This window comes from Staurois parvus, unplaced genomic scaffold (genome assembly GCF_062004578.1).
Source record: "Staurois parvus isolate SC_StPar_1 unplaced genomic scaffold, SC_StPar_1.0 ptg000217l, whole genome shotgun sequence".
Taxonomy (NCBI): domain Eukaryota; kingdom Metazoa; phylum Chordata; class Amphibia; order Anura; family Ranidae; genus Staurois; species Staurois parvus.
The window spans coordinates 2,729,604-2,752,548 of NW_028318013.1; the positions used below are offsets into that span (position 1 = coordinate 2,729,604).

The following is a 22,945-nucleotide window of genomic DNA, read 5'->3' on the forward strand; positions in this document are numbered from 1 at the left end:
GTGCCCCATCGTTGGTGTCAGTGGGGAGGAGGAATAGTGCCCCATCGTTGGTGTCAGTGGGGAGGAGGAATAGTGCCCCATCGTTGGTGTCAGTGGGGAGGAGGAATAGTGCCCCATCGTTGGTGTCAGTGGGGAGGAGGAATAGTGCCCCATCGTTGGTGTCAGTGGGGAGGAGGAATAGTGCCCCATCGTTGGTGTCAGTGGGGAGGAGGAATAGTGCCCCATCGTTGGTGTCAGTGGGGAGGAGGAATAGTGCCCCATCATTGGTGTCAGTGGGGAGGAGGAATAGTGCCCCATCATTGGTGTCAGTGGGGAGGAGGAATAGTGCCCCATCATTGGTGTCAGTGGGGGAGAGGAGCGGCTGCTCCTTCTTTCACTTCGGCAGCTTGATTTTCGCGGGGCCGTTCGGCTCCGCCTCCTCGCCGGTGATTGGTCGCCTGTGTGTGCTGGCGCCCAATCACCGGTAAGGAGGCGGAGCCGTGCGACCATCGAGTTGCCGAACTGAAAGAAGGAGCAGCCGCGCTTCCTGGACCGGATCATCGTGGGACCGGGACCGGAGCCAGGTAAGGTACAGCAGCCCCTCTGCCCACCCCTGTACTTAGTGTCCGTTGGAGGACACCGCCCCTGGAAAAAGTGCCGCCCTGACACACCGGCTCGCCGTATACCGGCGTATAAGACGACCCCCGACTTTTCAGAAGATTTTCAGGGGTTGAAAAGTGGTCTTATACGCCGGCAAATACGGTAATTTTCAGCTTTCAGCGCTCTCACATTGTGAATGCCAGTTACTCAGGCATATGACACTGTATCCAAATGAAATTTTTATCATTTTTTTCACACAAATAGAGCTTTCATTTGGTATTTAATCACCACTGGGGGTTTTATTTTTTTCTAGAAAAGTGAAAAAAGACTGAAAATTTGGAAAATAAACATGTTTTTCTTCGTTTTTGTTACTAGATTTTGCAAATAAATATACTTTCTTCATTAATTTAGGCCAAAATCCATTGTGCTACCTTTGTTTGGTAGAAATAACCCAAATCAGTGTGTATTATTTAGTCTGTATTAAAGTTATAGAGTCCACAGACCACGGTATATATATTTGATATATTTGAAAATTTATCAATCCTGATGTACTGACTACCTATATAGTTTCTCAGGGCCCTAAAATGCCAGGACAATACAAATACCCCCCAAATGACCCCTTTTTGGAAAGTAGACAGTCTGAGCTATTTAATGAGAGGCATGGGGAGTTTTTTGAAGTTGTAATTTTTTGCCAATTTTTTAAGGGGAAATGATGAAAGTAAATAATTTTAATTTTTTTTTCACAAAGTTGTCATTTTAACAAGTTCTTTCTCTCACACAGCATAGGCATACTTGCAGTTACACCCCAAAACACATTCTGCTACTCTTCCTGAGTATGGTGATACCAAATGTGTGAAACTTTTTCACAGCCTAGCCACATAGAAGGGCCCCACATCCAATAAGCACCCTTAGGCGTTCTAGGGGCAAAAATTACACATCTAATTTCTTGACTGTCTATCACAGTTTTGGAGGTCCTGGAGCATCAGGACAAAGGAATTACCCACAAAATGACCCCATTTTGGAAAGAAAACACCCCTAGGTATGTTTTAAGAGGCATGGGGAGTCTTCTGAAGACTGCATTTTTTGCCAAACGTTTTTGGAAAATGTGAAAAGAAGATGAAAATGTATTTTTTTTCTATGCAAAGTTGCCAGTCTATGAGATATACAGTTGTGGCCAAAATTATTCAACCCCCACTGAAATTGAGTGTTTTGGCCAGTTTGACATTGCTTTTGATCATTCAGTCATCTTGCTTACATTTACATTAAAGAGGCACTTGTAGGTCAGACAAATATAACATAACAGTTATAATGAAATAACCACAAATGTCTTTTCTGTGCTCACAGCATTATCAGTTTTATTCAACCCCCAAGTGACATTCAATCTTAGTACTTAGTACAGCATCCTTTTACAGTTATAACAGCTTTTAAACGTGAAGCATAGCTTGACACAAGTGTCTTGCAGCGATCTACGGGTATCTTCGCCCATTCTTCATGGGCAAAGGCCTCCAGTTCAGTCACATTCTTAGGCTTGCGCACTGCAACTGCTTTCTTTAAGTCCCACCAGAGGTTCTCAATCGGATTTAAGTCTGGTGACTGCGATGGCCACTCCAAAATGTTCCAGCCTTTCCTCTGCAACCATGCTCTAGTGGACTTGGAGGTATGCTTGGGATCATTGTCCTGTTGAAAGGTCCAACGTCTCCCAAGCCTCAGGTGTGTGACGGACTGCATCACGTTTCCATCCAATATCTCCTGGTACTGAAGAGAATTCATGGTACCTTGCACACGCTGAAGCTTCCCTGTACCTGCAGAAGCAAAACAGCCCCAAAGCATGATTGACCCTCCACCATGCTTCACAGTAGGCAAGGTGTTCTTTTCATCATAGGCCTTGTTCTTCCTCCTCCAAACATAGCGTTGATCCATGGGCCCAAACAGTTCTAATTTTGTTTCATCAGTCCACAGAACACTATCCCACAACTTTTGTGGTTTGTCCACATGGCTTTTGGCATACTGCAGTCGACTCTTCTTATTCTTTGGAGACAGCAAGGGGGTACGCCTGGGAGTTCTGGCACGGAGGCCTTCATTACGCAGTGTGCGTCTTATTGTCTGGGCTGAAACTTCTGTACCCACATCTGACAAATCTTTTCTCAGTTCCTCAGCAGTCACACGGGGACTTCTCTCCACTCTACGCTTCAGGTAGCGCACAGCAGTCGAAGTCAGCATCTTCTTTCTGCCACGACCAGGTAGCGTTTCAACAGTGCCCTTTGCCTTGAATTTGCGAATGATGCTTCCTAAGGTGTCTCTTGGTATGTTTAACATCTTTGCAATCTTCTTATAGCCATTGCCCTTCCTGTGAAGAGAAATCACCTCTTCTCTTGTCTTCCTGGACCATTCTCTTGCCTTCACCATGTTTGTAACCACACCAGTAAATGTCTAGAAGGAGCTGAGTATCACAGTCATTTTAAAGCTGCCTAATTGGTGCTTATTATGCTTGATTGCTGCTCGGTGACATCCACAGGTGTTTTCAATACCTGATGGAAAGCACCTGTATGAACCTCTGTTCTTCAGAGTGGTAGTCTTTAAGGGGTTGAATAATTGTGGCAATGAAGAAACCACATAAGAACCATTTACTACTGTATTACATAAACAATTGATGTCATTTTAGTTGCATTTGGGTAGTTACAACGTCCTTGTAGGATTTGATTCTGAATACAATTCCAAATGTACACTATAGTCCCTAAACCCCTTTACAGCATTGGGGGTTGAATAATTTTGGCCACAACTGTATCTATTACACAGCATAGGCATACTTAAAATTACACCCCAAAACACATTCTATAACTCTTCCTGAATATGGCGATACCAAATGTGTGAGACTTTTTTACAGTCTGGCCACATAGGAGGGCTCCACATCCAATAAGCACCTTTTGGAGTTCTAGGGGAAAAAATGACACATCTAATTTCTTGACTACCTAATGCCATTTTGGAGGTCCTGGAGCATCAGGACAATGGAATTACCCACAAAATGACCCCATTTTGGAAAGCAAACACCCCAAGGTATGTTTTAAGAGGCATGTGGAGTCTTCTGAAGACGTAGTTTTTTGCCACAAGGTTTTGGAAAATGTAAAAAGAAAATGAAAATTAATTTTTTTTTACACAAAGTTGTCAATCTATAAGATATTTCTAATACACTGCATAGACATACTTAAAATTACACCCCAAAACACATTCTATAACTCTTCCTGAATATAACGATACCAAACATGCAAGACTTTTTCACAGCCTAGCCACATAGAGGGGCCCCACATACAATAAGCACCTTTAGGCATACTAAGGGTAAAAAATACACATCAAATTTCTTGACTACCTATCACAATTTTGGAGGTCCTGGAGCAGCTGAGTCTTCTGAAGACTTAATTTTTTACACAAATTTTCAGAAAATGTGGAAATGTATTTATTTTTTTTAACGCAATGTTACTAAATTTTGCAAATAAACATAGCATAAAGCATAGTGTAGCTTCACCTACAGCCTGTTCCTAAAAGCTCAATCTACTGGTACGTGGCTGCCCACATAGCACTATGTTCACTACCAAGAAGTTGAACAAAAGGTAAACCAAAGAGTACCTGTGGTTTCAGTGCAGTTGTCTATAGAGGATGGGGGCACCAGTGTCTCGCAGGAAGGTAGCCAATGGGATGTGCAGATGGGTCAGTACCGATGTCATGCATAGACGTGGTGAGCAAACAGGCAAAGCAGTGGTCCAGGAAGAAGACAGGAACATGGTCCATAAAAAGGCCACAGTCGATACAGACAGCAAGCAGAGACGTGATGAAAGGATTGGTCCAGGCAGAAACATAAAGCTTAGGGCCTTGGTTAGGTAAGACTGGACAAAGGGGTAGAGGCTTCGTCCCACCCAAATCTCTTCGAAGCCTCTGGTCTCCAGACCCTGATCCGGGAATTACAAAACCCAAAGAAAACAAAAGTTTTCTCTGCTTGGAAACACTACTCTGGATCCCCTCATATAAGTGAGACCCCTGTGTTGTCTTGAATCCCACTACTAAAGTGGGAGGGAAAAAGATCAGTCCAGGAGGCAGGCAGAAAACCTAATTAACAGGCTGAGGTCAGTTCAGGCAGCAGGCAGAGGCATGGTCGATTAACAGGCCGAGGTCAGTTCAGATGGAAAGCAGGAAAATGAATACAGGCAGAAACGTGGCAAGGAAATAGCAGGTAGGAGGACAAACAGAAATATCTTCACCATACTTCACTAATAATGTAGTACGGTATGGTAGATACGGAAGCAATCTCCTATACAGAGACCAGGCTTTGAGGGACACTGGGGACAATAGTATTGGGTGTCACGTCGAATTCTATTTTTGGAGCATACATGACATTTTTTTTGAGGATGGCGGTCTGCTTGGGTAGTAGGGATGATATTGGGGAAATGTCTTTCATGCAATCTGCTCACTGCATCAGAGCGAATTTGTTCAGGTATGGGTCTTTCTTGATAGATGAGGGATGTGATAATCTCTTCCTGATATTGTAAGAAGGTGACAGGTCTTTGTGTGGACTTCTGGTAAACGATGTAGGAATTGTACAGGGCCATATGTAAAAGGTAGAAGGATACTTTTTTATACCAGTAGATTGATCTTCTGTTGGGTATGTAGGGCTGTAGCATTTGATCATTTAAATCTACTCCCCCCATGAACAGGTTGTATTCGTGTATGCATTGAGGTTTTCGGATGGTATCGCGTCTTCCTTGAATTTCCAATGAGCTGCTGTTATGGATAGATGAAAGGACATACACATCCCGTTTGTCTCGCCACTTAAGGGCCAGGATCTCTTCATTTTGCAAGCTAGCTGACTCGCCCCTGTTTAGCCTGGTGGCAACCAATTGTTGTGGAAAGCCCTTCCGATTGGGTCGAGCTGTGCCACAGGCTACAATGTCCTTGAGATAAAGGTGGCGGAAAAGGAGCAGACTTGTGTAGAAATTGTCCACGTAAAGGTGGTACCCCTGGTTGAAGAGGGGGTATACCAGGTCCCAGACAATTTTTCCACTAATCCCCATATAAGCTGGGCATTCAGGGGGCTCTAGCTGACTGTCCTTTCCTTCGTAGATACGGAACTTGTGCACGTATCCTGTGGACCTTTCGCAGCGTTTGTTCATTTTCACACCATATCTGGCCCGTTTGCTTGGAATGTACTGTTTTATAATCAGCCTCCCAGTGAAATGGATTAGGGATTCATCGACACAGATGTTTTTTTCAGGACAATATATTTCTGGTCAAAATATTTGATCAGTGGCCGAATTTTATAAAGTTTGTCATACTCGGGGTGATCTTTGGGGGGGCACATGGAATTATCGTTGAAATGTAGAAAGTGCATTATTGTTTTAGAGCGGGTCCTGGACATAGTGGCGGAAAAGACCGGCATGTGATGAATGGGATTTGTTGACCAATAAGCATGTAATTCATTTTTTTTTTGTTAGTCCCATATTAAATGCAAGGCTGAGAAACACTTTAAATTCTTCAACTGTGAGGCATTTCCACTCAAATGGACGGGCATAAAAGGAGTTGGGATTTTGGGTGATAAATTGCTGGGCAAAAAGATTGCATTGGTACACAACTGAATTAAAAAAATCTTCAGTGAAAAATAAACGGAAAAAATCAATGGCTGTAAAATTTTGCGTTTCTACCTGAATGCCTGACTGGGCTATGAATGGGGGAATTATAGGTGCTCGTGATCCTGTAGGTAGCCACACAGGGTTTAAAAGTGCATCTGGGACAGCAGTATGGACCCTTGGTCGCTGACGTGACACCCGAGTACTAGTACTTGCACTTAGACTGCTGGTACTAGTCATGTCAGAGGAAGATATTGAGCTGCTGGTGGTTGCTTGCTGGTCCTTGGAGCTCCTCATTCTTTTTGTTGGAACACCTTCTGAATCAGAGAGTGAACCGCTGCTGTGTACTGGTTCATATACAGAATCTGAGTCTGACAGTGAGAGCTCTCCGTCACTCTCATCTGTCATACTCAGAATTTGAAATGCCTCCTCGCTTGAATATAATCTTTTGGCCATATTTTTGGTACTGTGATCAGGAACTACTGGGATGGCGGTGATCAGGATGATGCTGGTGTACAGTGGTCTGATGTTACTGTAGTGAGGGACAGATGGCTGTCTGCGGTTGGTTTACACAAGATGCTGTTGGGCAAAGATCAGAGATACTGTGAGCTGGCAGGCAATGTTTTGTGAGTGTGTGTGTGTAAACTGTGTGCAAAGATTAAAAAGTACTCAGTTTGCTGTAATGGCTCTCAGGTGATCAGGACTGGTATGGTGGTGATCAGGACCCGTGGGTTTGGCAGCGATCAGGATCCAATGATGTGGCGGTGATCAGGATCTGCTGGGGTGGTGATCAGGACCTGCTGGTATGGCTGTGATCAGGATCTGCTAGTGTGGCAGCGATCAGAACCCGCTGGTATAGCTGTGATTGGGACCTGCAGGTGTGGCGGTGATCAAGACTTGGTGGTATGATGATCAGGACCTGGTAGTGTGGAGGTGATCAAGACCTGCTGGTGTGGAGATCAGGGACACTGGGACGCTATGCAGTGATCAGGGACACAGCTGGGCCGCTGTGTGGCGATCAGGGACGCTTGCGATCAGGGACGCTTGCGATCAGGGACACTGGTTACTGACAATCGGGTCACTGACAATCAGGGACACTGGACCCTGACAGTCAGGGACCCTGACAGTCAGGGACCCTTGTGACCAGGCACAGTCAGGGACACTTGCGATCAGGCTTGCTCTTGCTCAGGCTATCCGGCTCCTTCTCTTACAGACAGAACTCCGTGTGAGGAGAAGGAGCCGGAAGCCGCACCATGCGGCTTCTGTTTACAGTTAATTGGTCACATGGTACAGGACGATTTCATTGGTCCTGTACCATGTTACCTGATCCCCTGTATCTGAGGGACCCGGCGATCTCTGGGCACGCGCGTGCGCGGTCAAGGGGGCGGAAGCCGCACCATGCGGCTTCTATTTACATTTAGACTGTGTCCTTATTGGACACAGTTGGTCACATGGTACAGGACGATTTCATTGGTCCTGTACCATGTCAGGTGATCGCCGGTATCCGAGGGACCCGGCGATCACCGGGCTTGCGGGTGCGCGCTCTAGGAGCCGCGCACGAGCCTCGGATACGGGCGGACGTTTATAATCGGCCACCCGAACCTGCACTGCCACCGTCCGGCCGTTTATATACAACGGCCGGACGGGAAGTGGTTAAGGTTCAGCTTCTTTTTTTTTTCTTTAAAATAACAAACGTCATATTGGCTGTATTTCCATTTCTGCTTTTCATTAAAAACTATTGTACCAGAAAATAACAAACCTGGTTATACTTACCTGCCCTGTGCAGTAGTTTTGCAGAGAACAGCCCTGATCTTCCTCTTCTTAGGTCTCCTGCCAGCGCTCCTGTTTTCCTTCGCTCTGCTGAGTGCCTCCAGAACAAACTCGCTCCCTGTGTCTAATACACAGAGGGTGGCTCCGCCCTGCCCCCCCGCCCCCTTTTCACTTGCATGTGATTCTCAGCAGTGGGGGCCATTGAGGAGAGAGCCTCATTGGCTGAGACAATGAGGAAGGAGAGACCTGGTAGAGTTGCTGCACAGAGCTAGATCGAGATGGGGCTCAGGTAAGTATTAGGGGGCTGAGGGGGGAACTGCACACTGAAGGTTTTTCACATTCATGTATAGAAACCTTCAGTCTTTAGAACCACTTTAAGCTTTGTCTGTTTGAATGTAGTCCAGGTGACATTACTAAACAAAAACTTCTATTTAAATTCTCAGTTTGAAAGAAATAATGTTAGACAGTTTTGATTTAGACATGGAAAGTACATCTACTTCTGTTATAAGACTTTCAAGTTAAACAGGGATTTCCACATTCATTTCACATAACTGAAATACTTTGATGCAGAATAACATTAGAACACAAAAAATGTTCAGTTTCTTTTTAATTTGTATTACTCGGCGTTTCAAGCAAAATTTAACTGGATTTATTTTAATTGATTAAGGGAACCACATAGTAGCACATTGTGGCAGACTTAACTGTTAAATTAAACCCTACAGCGCTCCACTAGTCCCGGGCGCTTCCATCCTCACTTGGTCTTCTCTTGAGCTCCATCTCTTCGGCTGCTTGAGTGGCAGAACCATGATGATGTCAGTCCTTTTTTTTTTTTTTTTTTTTTTTTTTTTTTTTTAAGAGCAACATACCCCTGAGCCTGTGTTTTTTTTTATTTTTTTTTATTTATTTTTTTTACTCCGGACCAGTAGGAACCATCAGATGTTTGTTGTTTTACACATCTTTCAGGATGACATGCTAGTTGCAGGGGCTTCCGTGTCCGGCTACCTATCCTGCTGTGTGTGTGTGTGTGTGTATCCTTCTTTTTTTTTTCTTTTTTTTTTTTTTTTCTTTTTGTATAATTTAATTTTTTTAATATACTGGTTGGTATGCCAGGGTAAATAGGGAAAAAAGGGTATATTTTTATACATAGTGGCAGTCACCAGCTGTCTGCTCACTAAAGACTGAGAACTGAGTGTTTGCTCAGCTCTCCATGCAGAGGTGGCGGTGGACAGATGCAGCATCGAATTGATGCTGCATCCACCTAGGTGAGAATATTACTATATTTTTTTTTCTTTTAATATACTGTACTGTGAATTATTCACCAACTGTGAATGTCACTTTTTCCACTTTTTGGTTATGGGTTTTTTTTTTTTTTTTGTATCTTCTTTGCTATATATTTGAAATCATTGTATGTTTGTGTTCTGTTTTTATAGACCTGAAAGTGCTTCAGCTGACCAAGACAATTTAAAATACTCTACCTCGAGAGACCGGGGGAATTCTACCTCATATGGATCACATACATCTAATTCATCCGGGCTTTCTCGACAAAAGCATGATGATGTCAGCGTGTCTTCTGATGTGCACAATGAAGAGGAAGGTATGGAAGCTAGAACAGTATGATCATTATTACATAACATATATAGTTAAATGTGTATTTCATAAAACAAGCCTACTTTCGATTTGTAAGTTAGCATGTTATGAATTTACAATCTTATAGTTGTGTAAAAAAAAAAACAGAATTTTTAAACTATTTTTGCTGTTGGTTCTAGATGGCTACACTGTCAATGGAGGATCTGGTGAAAATGCTTTTGGTCGGAAGTCGTTGGGGCAAGAGCTGAGGGTTAACAATGTAAGCCCTGATTTCACTGTCCAGCATGGAAACCGTGCTTTAGCCACAAAAGATATGAGGAAATCCCAGGGTAAGTGTAGAATTGCTAATATGGAGTGCATCACCAGCAAACTATCTATTTCGATGTATTTTAAAATAATTACAAGTGCTGTGTATATTTAGGCCAACACATTTTTTTTTTCCCCCTTTTTGTTACTATCTGCGTTCCATTGGAGAGATGTCCCTTCCCGCTGCTTGTAAAAACAATTCAGCAGCTAATTGGCCACTAGGATTTTTTTTACATGAAAGACAACTGCCAGCTGAAAAAAAAAGGTTGGCAGCAGGGGTTGCAGGTGTGATCACACACCAAAAGAGGAAGCGATGCAAGATTACTTCACCTTGTCACCTTTTTTTTTTTTTTTTTTTTTTTTTTTTTTTTTTTTTTAAATACACTTGCAGGAGAAATAAAGATAATTTCTCCTGCAATGCAAAGCTTGCTGTCATGAACCGAACTCATTCATGAACTGTTATGAGTTAGGTTTTTGACAGCTCAAGATAGTGATCTGTGATTGGCTAGAGCTGGTCACATGGTACAGGGTGCTGTGATTGTGCCCCATGTATTGTGTGACAGCTGTGGGCCAATCACAGATCACTAGGAAGATGAGCAGAGTTGTTATGAATGAGATTGATTCATAACAGCTTTGCTTACAATGTGAGCGCATAGCAATCACATGATCACCAGGTCCTGTTCACCAGGTTCTTCATTCTGCTGTGTTAGCAGTCGCGGGGGATGAGGGGAGCTCTGTACGCCTGCTTGGGCACGCAGCAGCCCCATGATAGTACAGCCAGAGCGACGTACGGGTACGTTGCTTTGCCTGTAGCTGCCGCCCGGCAGCTGTACATGGCGGGCGGGAAGCAGTTAAAGCAAATGTCATGCCTGTAGGCCTGTCACCCATGAGGCCTGGCTGAAATATTCCCAATTTTTACATAATCAAGTCCTAGATTTTTTTTCCAGGGCATGGACCTCAAAAAAAAAAATGGCTGCTTGGCCTTTAGACAACTAAAGTTATGATCTCTTTAGTTCTCCTCAAAGAAAGAGGCTCAGTGCCCATGTTGTAACCCAGAGCATAAGACGGAAATGAGCTTCAGAAGTGAAAATCCTAGTGGAAATGTGCGACTGGAGAGTTTTTGCTGTGATAGGACTGCACACTGCATATGCCCAGCTTTTGAGCTAGAAAGCAAGCTTGCTTCTGCAATGTCCTAGAAGTAAACCAGGACATATGGTAATACTTCGGGCAGGCATCATGGGTGACAGAAAAGGCCTACAGGTATGGCATCTAGATCAAACAATATTTTTACAAACGTTAGTGTATTTTAAGCTACTGGGGCCACTTGGCTGCATGGGCCAGTTTCTGTAAATGGTGAACTTGTTAACGTAAAACCTTACCTTTGCATAGAAAATATACACATAGGTTTTATAATTATTATTATTATACAGGATTTATATAGCGCCGACAGTTTGCTCAGCGCTTTACAATACAGCAACAATTCAGTTCAGTACAAGAGGGATAGGAGGGCCCTGCTCCTTGGAGCTTACAATCTAGGAGGGAGGGGTTAGTGGTACAAAAGGTAATGACTGTGGGGGATGGACTGGTAGGAAGAGTATTATTAGCTGAGGGCAGTTAATTCAATAATTCAATATTAACCGCATGCCCGCCACCCTATAGCAGATGTACTGTACAGATGTATGTATACGTGATTTGCATTTCTGAGTAGGGGGCGCACGCCACCCTACCTGCGCTGCTATTGGCTGCTGAGGATGTCAATCACCGGGTCCCTGCCAGTGATTCCCGGTGAGGACTCTATTTGGCAAAGCTGAAGATGATCAGCGACCTATAGCGGTACTGCGGCGAGCATTCTGACAAATGGCCACTGACATCTCCAGTGACACGAATACAGTGATCAGTGCTAATAAAAAGCACTGACACTGTACTAATGACACTGTGCAGGATGGAGTTAACATCTCAGGCAATCAAAGGGTTAACAATGTGCTGTGTGTGTTTTACTGTGTGGTGTTTTACTTGGGAGACCTGCTGTGCAGAGAGATGCAAAGCAGCATGCCCATGTTGACAGGAGAGAGATCTGTGCTGTGTTACACGCAGATCTCTCCGCTCTCAGCCCTGCCGACAATCACCGAGTCCCGGTCGGGAATCGCCGGCTGTGACCCAGTGATTGACATCTCCAGCAGTCTATAGCGGTGCGGATAGGGCGGCGTGTGCGCCCCCTATCCAAAAATTCAAAATCATGTATATTTACGTGATTTTGTGCAGCAGAGTCGCCCTGTAGAAGTACATCTGCTATGGGGTGTCGATGAACTGGTTATTATATTGTATTTTAGGTGTGGCTTTTTTCTTTTTTGTGTATTGGACTGTAGCCAGTATGCTAAAAAAATTACCACTAGTGTCTAATTGTTTAATCCTTTTTCCATTTTTTTTTTTTTGCTTTGCACTCCCATCTTTTTAATATTCCTCTTCGCTTCCCTGCCACTCTTTATAGCTAGTGAGAGTGATGAAAGAAACTGTAAGCTTCAGATCTCTGTAGTTGGCCATGGTGCACTCATGTGACAGTGCTGGGCCAATCATCAAACACCACTGCTGTCACACGAAAGGAGGGGGAGTGAACAACATGTTCTTCCATACCTGGAAGAACCATATTTTTACTTTTGCTCACTGAGATTGGAGTGGTGTGGAAACCAAGGAAAGGTAGGTATGTACTTTTGGTGTGAGAACACAAACAGATCTGTTGTGTTCCATAAAGGAACCTCCTGAGGATAGACACATGAAATGTGCCATTTCTATCACCCTAGTCCTTGGCTTTTCTACTGAGTGAGTCATTGACCTGGAACAAATGTGAAGGGTAGGAATTCAGACCGTTCAGAGTTTACTGGATGCATGCAATTTCAGGTCAGTGAGCCACTTTGTAGAGAAGCTAGGATCAGGTTGATGGCTCTGGAAGCTACACGTTTAAAAGCAGGCATGCAGTGGTAGTTCCTTAAAACTGTTCTCCTAGATTTCCTATAAAGCAGCCGGTTATGCAAATGTGTTTTGTCAGTTCTGATTTGCTCTTTTTCATGTTTTTCCTAAGGAGTATTGGGCTTATATTGAGTTCTTGAACCGTATAATAAAATTTAATTTCCAGTAGCAAAGTGTAAAGTTGAAATTTGTTTTCCACAGAACGATCGCTGTCCTATACTGAAGAGTCTCGGCTGTCGAATCTTCTTCGGAGGATCACCCGGGAAGACGACAGAGACCGAAGACTGGCTACTGTTAAGCAGCTGAAAGATTTTATTCAGCAACCAGAAAACAAAATGGTTTGTAGTGGTTTTTTTTTTGTTTTTGTTTTTTTTATTATTTTACTATCCTTTGTATGTGTTTAAATATTTATTGTCATAGAATTTTCGCTTTTCTATGCCATAGTGTCAAAGCTAAGCTGCAGGCACATATTAAATTCACTATGCTGTTGTGTGTGTGCCTCTAAAAATGCATTTATACTTACTACTGGCTTAAGTAGCTGAATCTGGTTGTAATCCTCCCGTCTTCCCTTTCTAGGGGGTGTGGAATTTTTTTTTTTTTTTTTTTAAATATTTGTCAAAGGAACTAAATTGGAGTCCCAGTCTACTTGTCCCTTATGACAGTCTACTTGTCCTAACAGACTTTTACCAAAACCATATTTAAATCTTAGGTGCTTTTAGGAATGTCTGGGTCTTTTAAAAACAAAAAGGGCTTTATTGCGACTTTACACTTACAATATTTTTAACAGTGTGCTGTTTTATCTCCTGCTCACCTCCCTGCCTGTCTCTAGCACTGCACCCAGGGACTAGCATGGAGGGGAGAGACCTTACAATGTGACAAGCCCCAATTGTGTGCTCGTCAGGAAAGGGGAGTGTCAGGCTCTCTTAACACTCAGCAGAAGTGCATCTGTTGAGCGAGTAAATGAAGCACCAGCCCCAATGAGAGGAAAAAAAATGTATTTCTTCAGGTTACCCTCACACACGGAAGCACTTGGGTACTCAGTACAAGCGCATGCTGAGTAGCCAAATCAAGCTCTGATGTCTGCTCTCTTAAAGGATAAGTTCACTTTTTGAAAACAATAAAATGCACACTTTTGTAGGTTAAAAAAAGTGCATATACTATTATTTATTTATTTATTTTTTTCAGGAGCCTGGAAAGCGTTGCACCAGCGATCAGGAGATCACGGGTGCCATGCAGAGCTCCTGCAGACTTTCAGTGTAATCTGTCTGCCCGTACATTATACGAACAGGCAGCTTCACACTGAAAGGAAGAATCAATAAATTACCAGAGCACAAGAACGTCAAGCCGACATCCGCAAAGGATGTACTTGATTCATTCACAGAACTTTGCATAAATGATGCAGCCTTGTGGGCGGAACCCTACATGACTGCGCGATTGCTTCCACCTGACAAGTAAGCCCTGCCGCTTGCCCACCCAAACTACCTGCCTGGTGCCTGGAACTACGTTTCCCGGGCATCGGGAGATAGGAATTGTACATCCCTGCTTTCAATAACATGAGCTAAGTAGGCTAGAGCAGAGTTGGTTACTTTTATATCCTGTTTCTCCTTTTATTCAATCGGAAAGCTGTAGGAGATGACCCAACTATAAAACATTATTTTAGAGTATGGGGTGTCGCCCTCTTAGATGTGGTGTCTGGAAGAGGTTTATGAATTTCAAAATTGGCTAAACAGAATTGTAAATCACGTGACAGATAACATTACTTGCATATTTTAATTGTGTATTTAGCTGTTTGAATAGGCTTTAGCTTGAATTTATTTTGTTTGCCTGTGATGTCTGTTTTTTTTGTCTATTGAGGGAAACAAGAATTTAGAATTAGAGTTGCTGCTGAATACAGGAGGACACTGACAAACATGTTAGTGTGTTAGTTTTGTTCCTTTCTCACTCCATAGCTAGAGGATGTGGAATAATGCTTTCTACGATCTACAAGATGTCATTTAGATTGAGTCACTGTTTGCCAGCAGTTTAAAAAATAATTTAGTTCCAATCAAAAAAATCAACTTTGTAATATACTGTGGGATGTTCTATGGATTCTGAATATACATTAGGTTAAAGTGGTAGTAAACCGTGGCCTTTAAAAAAAAACAAAAAACAAAAAAAACCTGCAAGACAATAACATAATGTGCTAGTGGGCATCGCATACTAGCAAATTATGAAATTCTTACCTTAAAACAAAGTCCTCCAGCAGCAAGCTGTCGCCGCTGACAGGGCTTCCATCTTCAACCAGTCTTCCATCTGGGTTTGCGTGCTCTGACTGTCCGAGCCGTGTTTTAATGTCTGTGGCACAGACCTCTGAAGGGACGGCACAGGTATGCCATCCCTTCAGAGTGCATGCTCTGGTGCAAATTTAGGAGATATTCATTGTACTTACAGGCCTTACTACATGCTTACATGTAGGTATAATATTTGAAAAAAGACTTTACTTCTTCTTTAAGCCAGTGCTTTAGTTGTCAAGCCTGTATTTGCCTGCAAGCTAATCACAGAAGCATACAGCCTACAAGAGAGCAATAATCCTGTATTTTTCTAATGGCACTGTTATACAAGTCATTTTGTGATATATATATATATATATATATATATATATATATATATATATATATATATATATATATATATATAATTACAGTAGAAGCTGCCTGCATTACTGCATGCCATTTTGATGGAAGGTTGGAGCCAGACGAGGAGCTGAGAATTTGTGCTGCTGAACCCTTTCTTGGGAGCGCTCCTGGAAACAGATGTTGATCTGGACAGCCAAAGAATTTAGACTTTCCAGGATGGTAGGAATTTCTTGACTCGCCAACTATTCTTTGAAACGTTTCACCAAACGTTGCCAGAAGGCTGCTGTAAGTGCTTAATTGTCCAAGGAAAGTTCAGCTGCTAGGGTGTGGAACTGAATGGTATACTGTTCAATGGTGAGGTTACCTTAACGGAGGCAAAGAAGGGCACCTGCAGCAGAGGACACATGGCCTGGCTCATCAAAAATCTCTTTAAAAAGAGTGAAAAATGCTGTGATATCATTGGTTACAGGATCAATCTTTTCTTACAGCAAAGAGGCCAAAGCCTCTCCAGAAAGCGGAGAAATTGTGTATGCGACCTTGGCCCTTGCAGAAGGAAATTTCTGCGACTGTAACTCCAAATGAATGTTACATTGATTAACAAACCCAAGGCAGGCCTTAAGATCTCCAGAGAATCACAGCGGAGCCAGAAGATGAAGCATGGATGTGCCCCTGGAATGGTTTGCGGCACAGGGCAAGCTGAGGAAAGTCTGCAGATATCAGAAGCAAAGCTTGGAGTTGATCCAAACTTGCAGTTAAGAGTCTAAAGATGACCAATAACTTGAACTTGACTAGATTCTTGAGCACTGAGCTTTTTGAAGAAGTCGTTAGTTGAAATCCGCAGGTGATGGGGATTTAAGTAAACTGTCACAATACAGAGGGTAAGACCACCTGGACTGTAACTCAAGATCTAGTGGGTCAGTGTAAACGACTTAACAGGTGCACCCTGGTACCAGTCCTCGTAGGAGCAGTGACTGCATGCAAATGGTGGTGTGCCAGTCGCAAGATCTAAGGAGCCATCCGGTCTTCATCAGAGTCTCTAGAGTTGTGGATGATGCACTGCATGGCAGCACCCAGGTTGCGGCTCTCTAACACACCCGTGTGGACACAGTGCAACCAAATGGCATGCTAGGAGGACACTGGGTACACACAGGATACAAGGAACTAAAGTAACCAACTGCAGCAAGATGGGAAGGGACTGCAGGACAAACCAACAACAAGAAACAATACTGAGAAGGACACATAGCTACAGAGAAGGAAGGAATCCACAGAAGGCAAAGGGAACACAACTGCACAGCCAGGGGAAAAACACTGAACAAAGGATCAAACACACTAAATGTGAGAATACTCAAACGGCTGCGAATACTACAGGAAACAGAGGGGTCCTGCTTCTACATTAAGAAATGTTGCTCGAACACTAACACAGGTGCAAAGGCTTAATACCTAGGTTCAAGGCATATAGGCAGGAACTCAAGCAACCTCGACAGGAGGTAAAACCTGGCGCTGGATTAATGTGCACTGAAGCGTGACACTATCCAAAATGGGGGAAGGGGGCAGTTTGGCCTATAGTTCTACTTTAAATATACTAACCCCTTAAAGCAGTACAACGCTTAAGCTTCATAGGACAGATTTGAAGGGATTTGATTTGTTTAATCCAGAGAGACTGTTTAGTACTACAAACAATGACAAAGGCGATTTGCACAGCTTCATGAATCAAAAATCTCATCACTCTGTATCTACAAAACACTCCTCCAGATCTGCCAAGTCTCTAACAGTATTTCTCCACCTTTTTACCATGGAGGAACCGTTGGCAAAATGTTTGAGATCTCGGGAACCTTTGAAAAAAATTTTCAGAACTACAACTCACGGAACTTTGGATCTGATCAGCAAGCTGTAGGTATAACAACAATTAAGAAACAAATGAAAAGCTATGTGCTCCCCCTCTCTGCATTCTGCATCACTGTTGCCATACACTGGATGGCGCCTCCTACTTTAGCCATGTGCTCCCTCTCTCTGCTCTACCCCCACTCCACCTGCACTCTGGATCATACTGTTCCCATACACTGCAGCCACACAGTCTCCTCATGGGATCTTACCTGATCCAGTCATGGCCTCATGCTCTGCGCTCTCTCCCATAGTCTGTGATTGGCACCGCCATTGTATGTCCGCTCTTCCTTCAACTCCTGCTCTCTGCACTACTTCTGGCTCCTCACTCTTTAGTTCTGGCACCTGTGAATTCAAAGGAGGCATCTGGGTATCAATGCATGATTGTCAGCGCGCATTGAGAACAGCACTGGAAAAAACATTGGGCGGCATACATCCGCCATAATGTTGATTTGCGGAGGAACCCCTAGGGACTTTTCACAGAACCCCAGTTAATAAATACTGCTCTACAATAAAGATTTTCCACTCCAAGCCAACAACTTTTTAAAGCCTGTGCCAGTGCTGAAGCTTCTAAAATTCAGGCAACATGACCGAAAACAAAGCAGAGATGGAAGCAGAAGCTGCAGAAACTGCATGTAAGGAACCACAGATGAAAGCAGAAATGGAAGCTGAAACTGCATGCAAGAAGACAGAGATGGAAACCGACTGATTGCGGAAGCAGAACATCACCACTGGTGGTTTTAGACTGAGGGCTCAAGTGCTGATATCATCTGTTGGGTGGAACAATTCCTCTGCTCTGTGCTCTTTCCCGCCATTCCGCCTGGAAGAAGTACCATTTTGCTCCTGTATCTGCTCCAGCTTCACATGAATCTCTAATCTATTTCCACTGCCCTGCCTACAGTGATCTGGTCACCTCTAGCTGCCTAAAACCCTCATCACCAGCTGCCTGGATTTGTGACTACATGTGGCTTTGCCTCAAATTAATATATTTGAATTGCTGCTCTGCAGAAGCAACATATCTTTGCTAAGAAACCTGCTGCCACAGGTGACTTCAGCTTGTACTCCCTTAGTGGTTCTAGGAGAGTGTACCCGATATCCCCAGAAGGATAACGCCTTTAATCTAAAAACCTGAGAGCAGAGACTTTTGACACTCCCAGGCACCATCCTGCAGAGTCTCTCTGACACTCCGAAGCCTTTAAATCAAGCTGGGCCTGTGGCCTCCGTTATCTCAAATTCAGTGTACCAGAGATGTGATTTTAGTGTTTATTGCCTTGAGAATTTGTACTTTTTATCTACAGTAACAGTTTTATGCTATCCTTAAATTGTGAAAAATATTTCTTCCTTTTTTGTGATGTCTCTTTTTGCCTGTAGATTGCATAGAAAAAAAATTAAAGACAATGCTGGAAAAAAGTTTTTATCATTTTCAAGTAACAACAAAATTATTACTGAATTCAATAGGCCTATGTATAAAATTTAAAAGGTGCTCTGTTCTATAAGAGTTATGTAGATTTGAGTTCTAAAGTGGTTAAAGAAAACCTGGGTTTTCAGAGCATAACATACTAACACCAATAAGTTGTATTATCGCTATCTTTGTATTAAGCAGGATCTAGACCTTATACATGTGATGGTAGATACTAAATTAAATAATCCAAAGATTGGTACCTCCCCATGAGATTCCTAGTGGCTGGCTCTCTTCTGAACACCTGCAAATGCTTAGTGGATTCCATGGAGGTTCCTCTATTGTAAGTAGCCTGCTGTGCTGCCAGCTCTTATTCTCCCATGTCATAGGATGGCTTCTGAGCGTGCTTGACAGGTTTGGGGAAGAGTGTGTAACTGTTTAAACTTCATTTAAAAGGAAAATCGCTACAGTGGTGGAAGATTTTTAAATTAATTTTTTTTTATGGAAGTCAAAATTTTGATTGTGAATTGTTTTAGTGTTTTGCCAGCAAAGATCATATAGTAATGGTAAGCTATCACAAGATCATGCTGCTGTCTGCTTGGGTTCAGGACAAGTACACTCTCTTTTTATGTGTCAGTTTTTTCATTCGCGTTCTTGGTTTTTCTATTAGTCTTTCCTTTTTTTTTTTTTTTTTTTTTTTTTCTTTTCTTTTACTGGGTCTTCAGACACTGATGAGCCAGTGAATTGTACTGGTGTATAGCTAAAGAGGAAGAGTAACTATGCTTACTAGGTGTACAACCCCTTCTAAAATTAGGGAAAAAAGGTTGAGTTTTGCAATTACAGTGCATCCAGAAAGTATTCACAGCGCTTAACTTGCCACATTTTGTTATGTTACAGCCTTATTTCAAAATGGATTAAAATAATTTTTTTCCTCAACATTCTACAAACAATACCCCATAATGACAATGTGAAAGAGGTTAGTTTTGAAATATTTGCAATTTATTAAAAAAAAAAACCGCAACAAACCACATGTACATAAGTATTCACAGCCTTTGCCATGACACTCAAAATTGAGCTCTGGTGCATCCTGTTCCCACTGATCATCCTTGATGTTTCCACAACTTGATTGGAGTCCACCTGTGGGAAATTCAGTTTATTGGATATGATTAGGAAAGGCATAAACCTGTCTATATAAGGTCCCACAGTTAACAGTGCATGTCAGAGCACAAACCAAGCAATGAAGTCCGAGGAAGTGTCCGTAGACCTCCGAGACAGGATTGTATCTAGACACAGATCTGGGGAAGGGTACAGAAAAATTTCTACAGCATTTAAGGTCCCAATGAGCACAGTGGTCTCCATCATCTGTAAATGGAAGAAGTGTGGAACCACGAGGTATCTTCCTAGAGCGGGAACTGGGAGACTAGTCAGAATCGTAGGAAAGATGAATGCAGCAATGTACAGAGACATCCTTGATGAAAACCTGTTCCAGAGTGCTGTGGACCTTAGACTGGGGCGACGGTTCATCTTTCAACAGGACAATGACCCTAAGCACACAGCCCACATAACAAAGGAGTGTCTACGGGCCAACTCTGTGAATGTCCTGGAGTGGCCCAGAATTGAACCCGATTGAACATCTCTGGAGAGATCTGACAATGGCTAAGCACCAACGCTCCACATCCAACCTGATTGAAGCTTGAGAGGTACTGCAAAGAAGAATGGGAGAAATTGCCCAAAAAAGTGTGCCATCATTCTCAAAATGACTTGAGGCTGTAATTGGTACTAAAGGTTCTTCAACAAAGTATTGAGCAAAGGATGGGAATACTTGTGTACGTGGTTTTTTTTTTTTTTTTTTTTTTAAGTAAATTGCAAAGATTTCAAAATGAACTTCTTTCACATTGTCATTATGGGGTATTGTTTGTAGACTATTGAGGAAAAAAAATTCATTTAATCCATTTTGGAATAAGGCTGTAACATAACAAAATGTGGAAAAAGTTAAGCGCTGTGAATACTTTCTGGATGCACTGTATATATATTTAGCTCCAGTCATACATTTATTTGCCATATTTAAGCTTTGTTCTGCATATTTGTCCTGTCTTAAAATCCTGTGTAATAAGGTGCACTTTTTTTTTTTTAGGTGCTGGTTAAACAACTTGACAATATCTTGACTGCTATCAATGATGTGTTAAATGAAAGGTATGTTTGTGTTTAAAACCCATAGAAACCTCGAAATGAGGCACTTAATTTTGAAGGATAAGTTCACCTTTTGAACATATTACATGTTCCTCCCGATTTTTAGGGTGGAACAGGTAACATACAGTCAGGTCCATAAATATTGGGACATCAACACAATTCTAACATTTTTGGCTCTAGACACCACCACAATGGATTTGAAATGAAACGAACAAGATGTGCTTTAACTGCAGACTGTCAGCTTTAATTTGAGGGTATTTACATCCAAATCAGGTGAACGGTGTAGGAATTACAACAGTTTGCATATGTGCCTCCCATGTGTTAAGGGACCAAAAGTAATGGGACAATTGGCTTCTCAGCTGTTCCATGGCCAGGTGTGTGTTATTCCCTCATTATCCCAATTACAATGAGCAGATAAAAGGTCCAGAGTTCATTTCAAGTGTGCTATTTGCATTTGGAATCTGTTGCTGTCAACTCTCAAGATGAGATCCAAAGAACTGTCACGATCAGTGAAGCAAGCCATCATTAGGCTGAAAAAACAAAACAAACCCATCAGAGAGATAGCAAAAACATTAGGCGTGGCCAAAACAACTGTTTGGAACATTCCTAAAATGAAGGAACGCACCGGTGAGCTCAGCAACACCAAAAGACCCGGAAGACCATGGAAAACAACTGTGGTGGATGACCGAAGAATTCTTTCCCTGGTGAAGAAAACACCCTTCACAACAGTTGGCCAGATCAAGAACACTCTCCAGGAGGTAGGTGTATGTAAGTCAACAATCAAGAGAAGACTTCACCAGAGTGAATACAGAGGGTTCACCACAAGATGTAAACCATTGGTGAGCCTCAAAAACAGGAAGGCCAGATTAGAGTTTGCCAAACGACATCTAAAAAAGCCTTCACAGTTCTGGAACAACATCCTATGGACAGATGAGACCAAGATCAACTTGTACCAGAGTGATGGGAAGAGAAGAGTATGGAGAAGGAAAGGAACTGCTCATGATCCTAAGCATACCACCTTATCAGTGAAGCATGGTGGTGGTAGTGTCATGGCGTGGGCATGTATGGCTGCCAATGGAACTGGTTCTCTTGTATTTATTGATGATGTGACTGCTGACAAAAGTAGCAGGATGAGTTCTGAAGTGTTTCGGGCAATATTATCTGCTTATATTCAGCCAAATGCTTCAGAACTCATTGGACGTCGCTTCACAGTGCAGATGGACAATGACCCAAAGCATACTGCAAAAGCAACCAAAGAGTTTTTTAAGGGAAAGAAGTGGAATGTTATGCAATGGCCAAGTCAATCACCTGACCTGAATCCGACTGAGCATGCATTTCACTTGCTGAAGACAAAACTGAAGGGAAAATGCCCCAAGAACAAGCAGGAACTGAAGAGAGTTGCAGTAGAGGCCTGCAGAGCATCACCAGGGATGAAACCCAGCGTCTGGTGATGTCTGTGTTCCAGACTTCAGGCTGTAATTGACTGCAAAGGATTTGCAACCAAGTATTAAGTGAAAGTTTGATTTAGGATTATTATTCTGTCCCATTACTTTTGGTCCCTTAACAAGTAGGAGGCACATATGCAAACTGTTGTAATTCCTACACCCTTCACCTGATTTGGATGTAAATACCCTCAAATTAAAGCTGACAGTCTGCAGTTAAAGCACGTCTTGTTTGTTTTATTTCAAATCCATTGTGGTGGTGTATAGAGCCAAAAATGTTAGAATTGTGTCGATGTCCCAATATTTATGGACCTGACTGTATTCCAGCATCAGCAGTAGACATGCATACTTGTTTCCCTGTGAACGAAAATGCTTACAAGTATTGTCGTCTGTTGCGGCTGGCTGCTTGTAGTTCTCAATTAACTGTTAAGTGTTTACTCCCCCCCCCCAAAAAAAGTGAACTTCTCCTTTTTAAAGTGTTTTTCTACTTGTACATAGCAAACTACAGATAATATAGTATATGCAGGTAGAAATATGTGATGCTCTTTTGTGGTTCATGAGCCCCAAAATCTGGGGTGTTCTGTTATATGCTGCCTATCT

General features: G+C 42.6%; 1 protein-coding gene across 2 annotated transcripts in view; it reads left to right on the forward strand.

Annotated features, from left to right (window-relative positions):
• SMG1 (SMG1 nonsense mediated mRNA decay associated PI3K related kinase) overlaps positions 1–22,945 on the forward strand; it is a 283,265-nt gene that overhangs the window by 14,323 nt on the left and 245,997 nt on the right. For both annotated transcript variants that reach the window (XM_089679071.1, XM_089679072.1), the window contains exons 2-5: positions 9,392–9,555; positions 9,728–9,877; positions 13,020–13,156; positions 20,848–20,906. In XM_089679071.1, the coding sequence (XP_089535197.1) occupies positions 9,392–9,555; positions 9,728–9,877; positions 13,020–13,156; positions 20,848–20,906 (510 nt within the window). The remainder of the gene's footprint in view (positions 1–9,391; positions 9,556–9,727; positions 9,878–13,019; positions 13,157–20,847; positions 20,907–22,945) is intronic.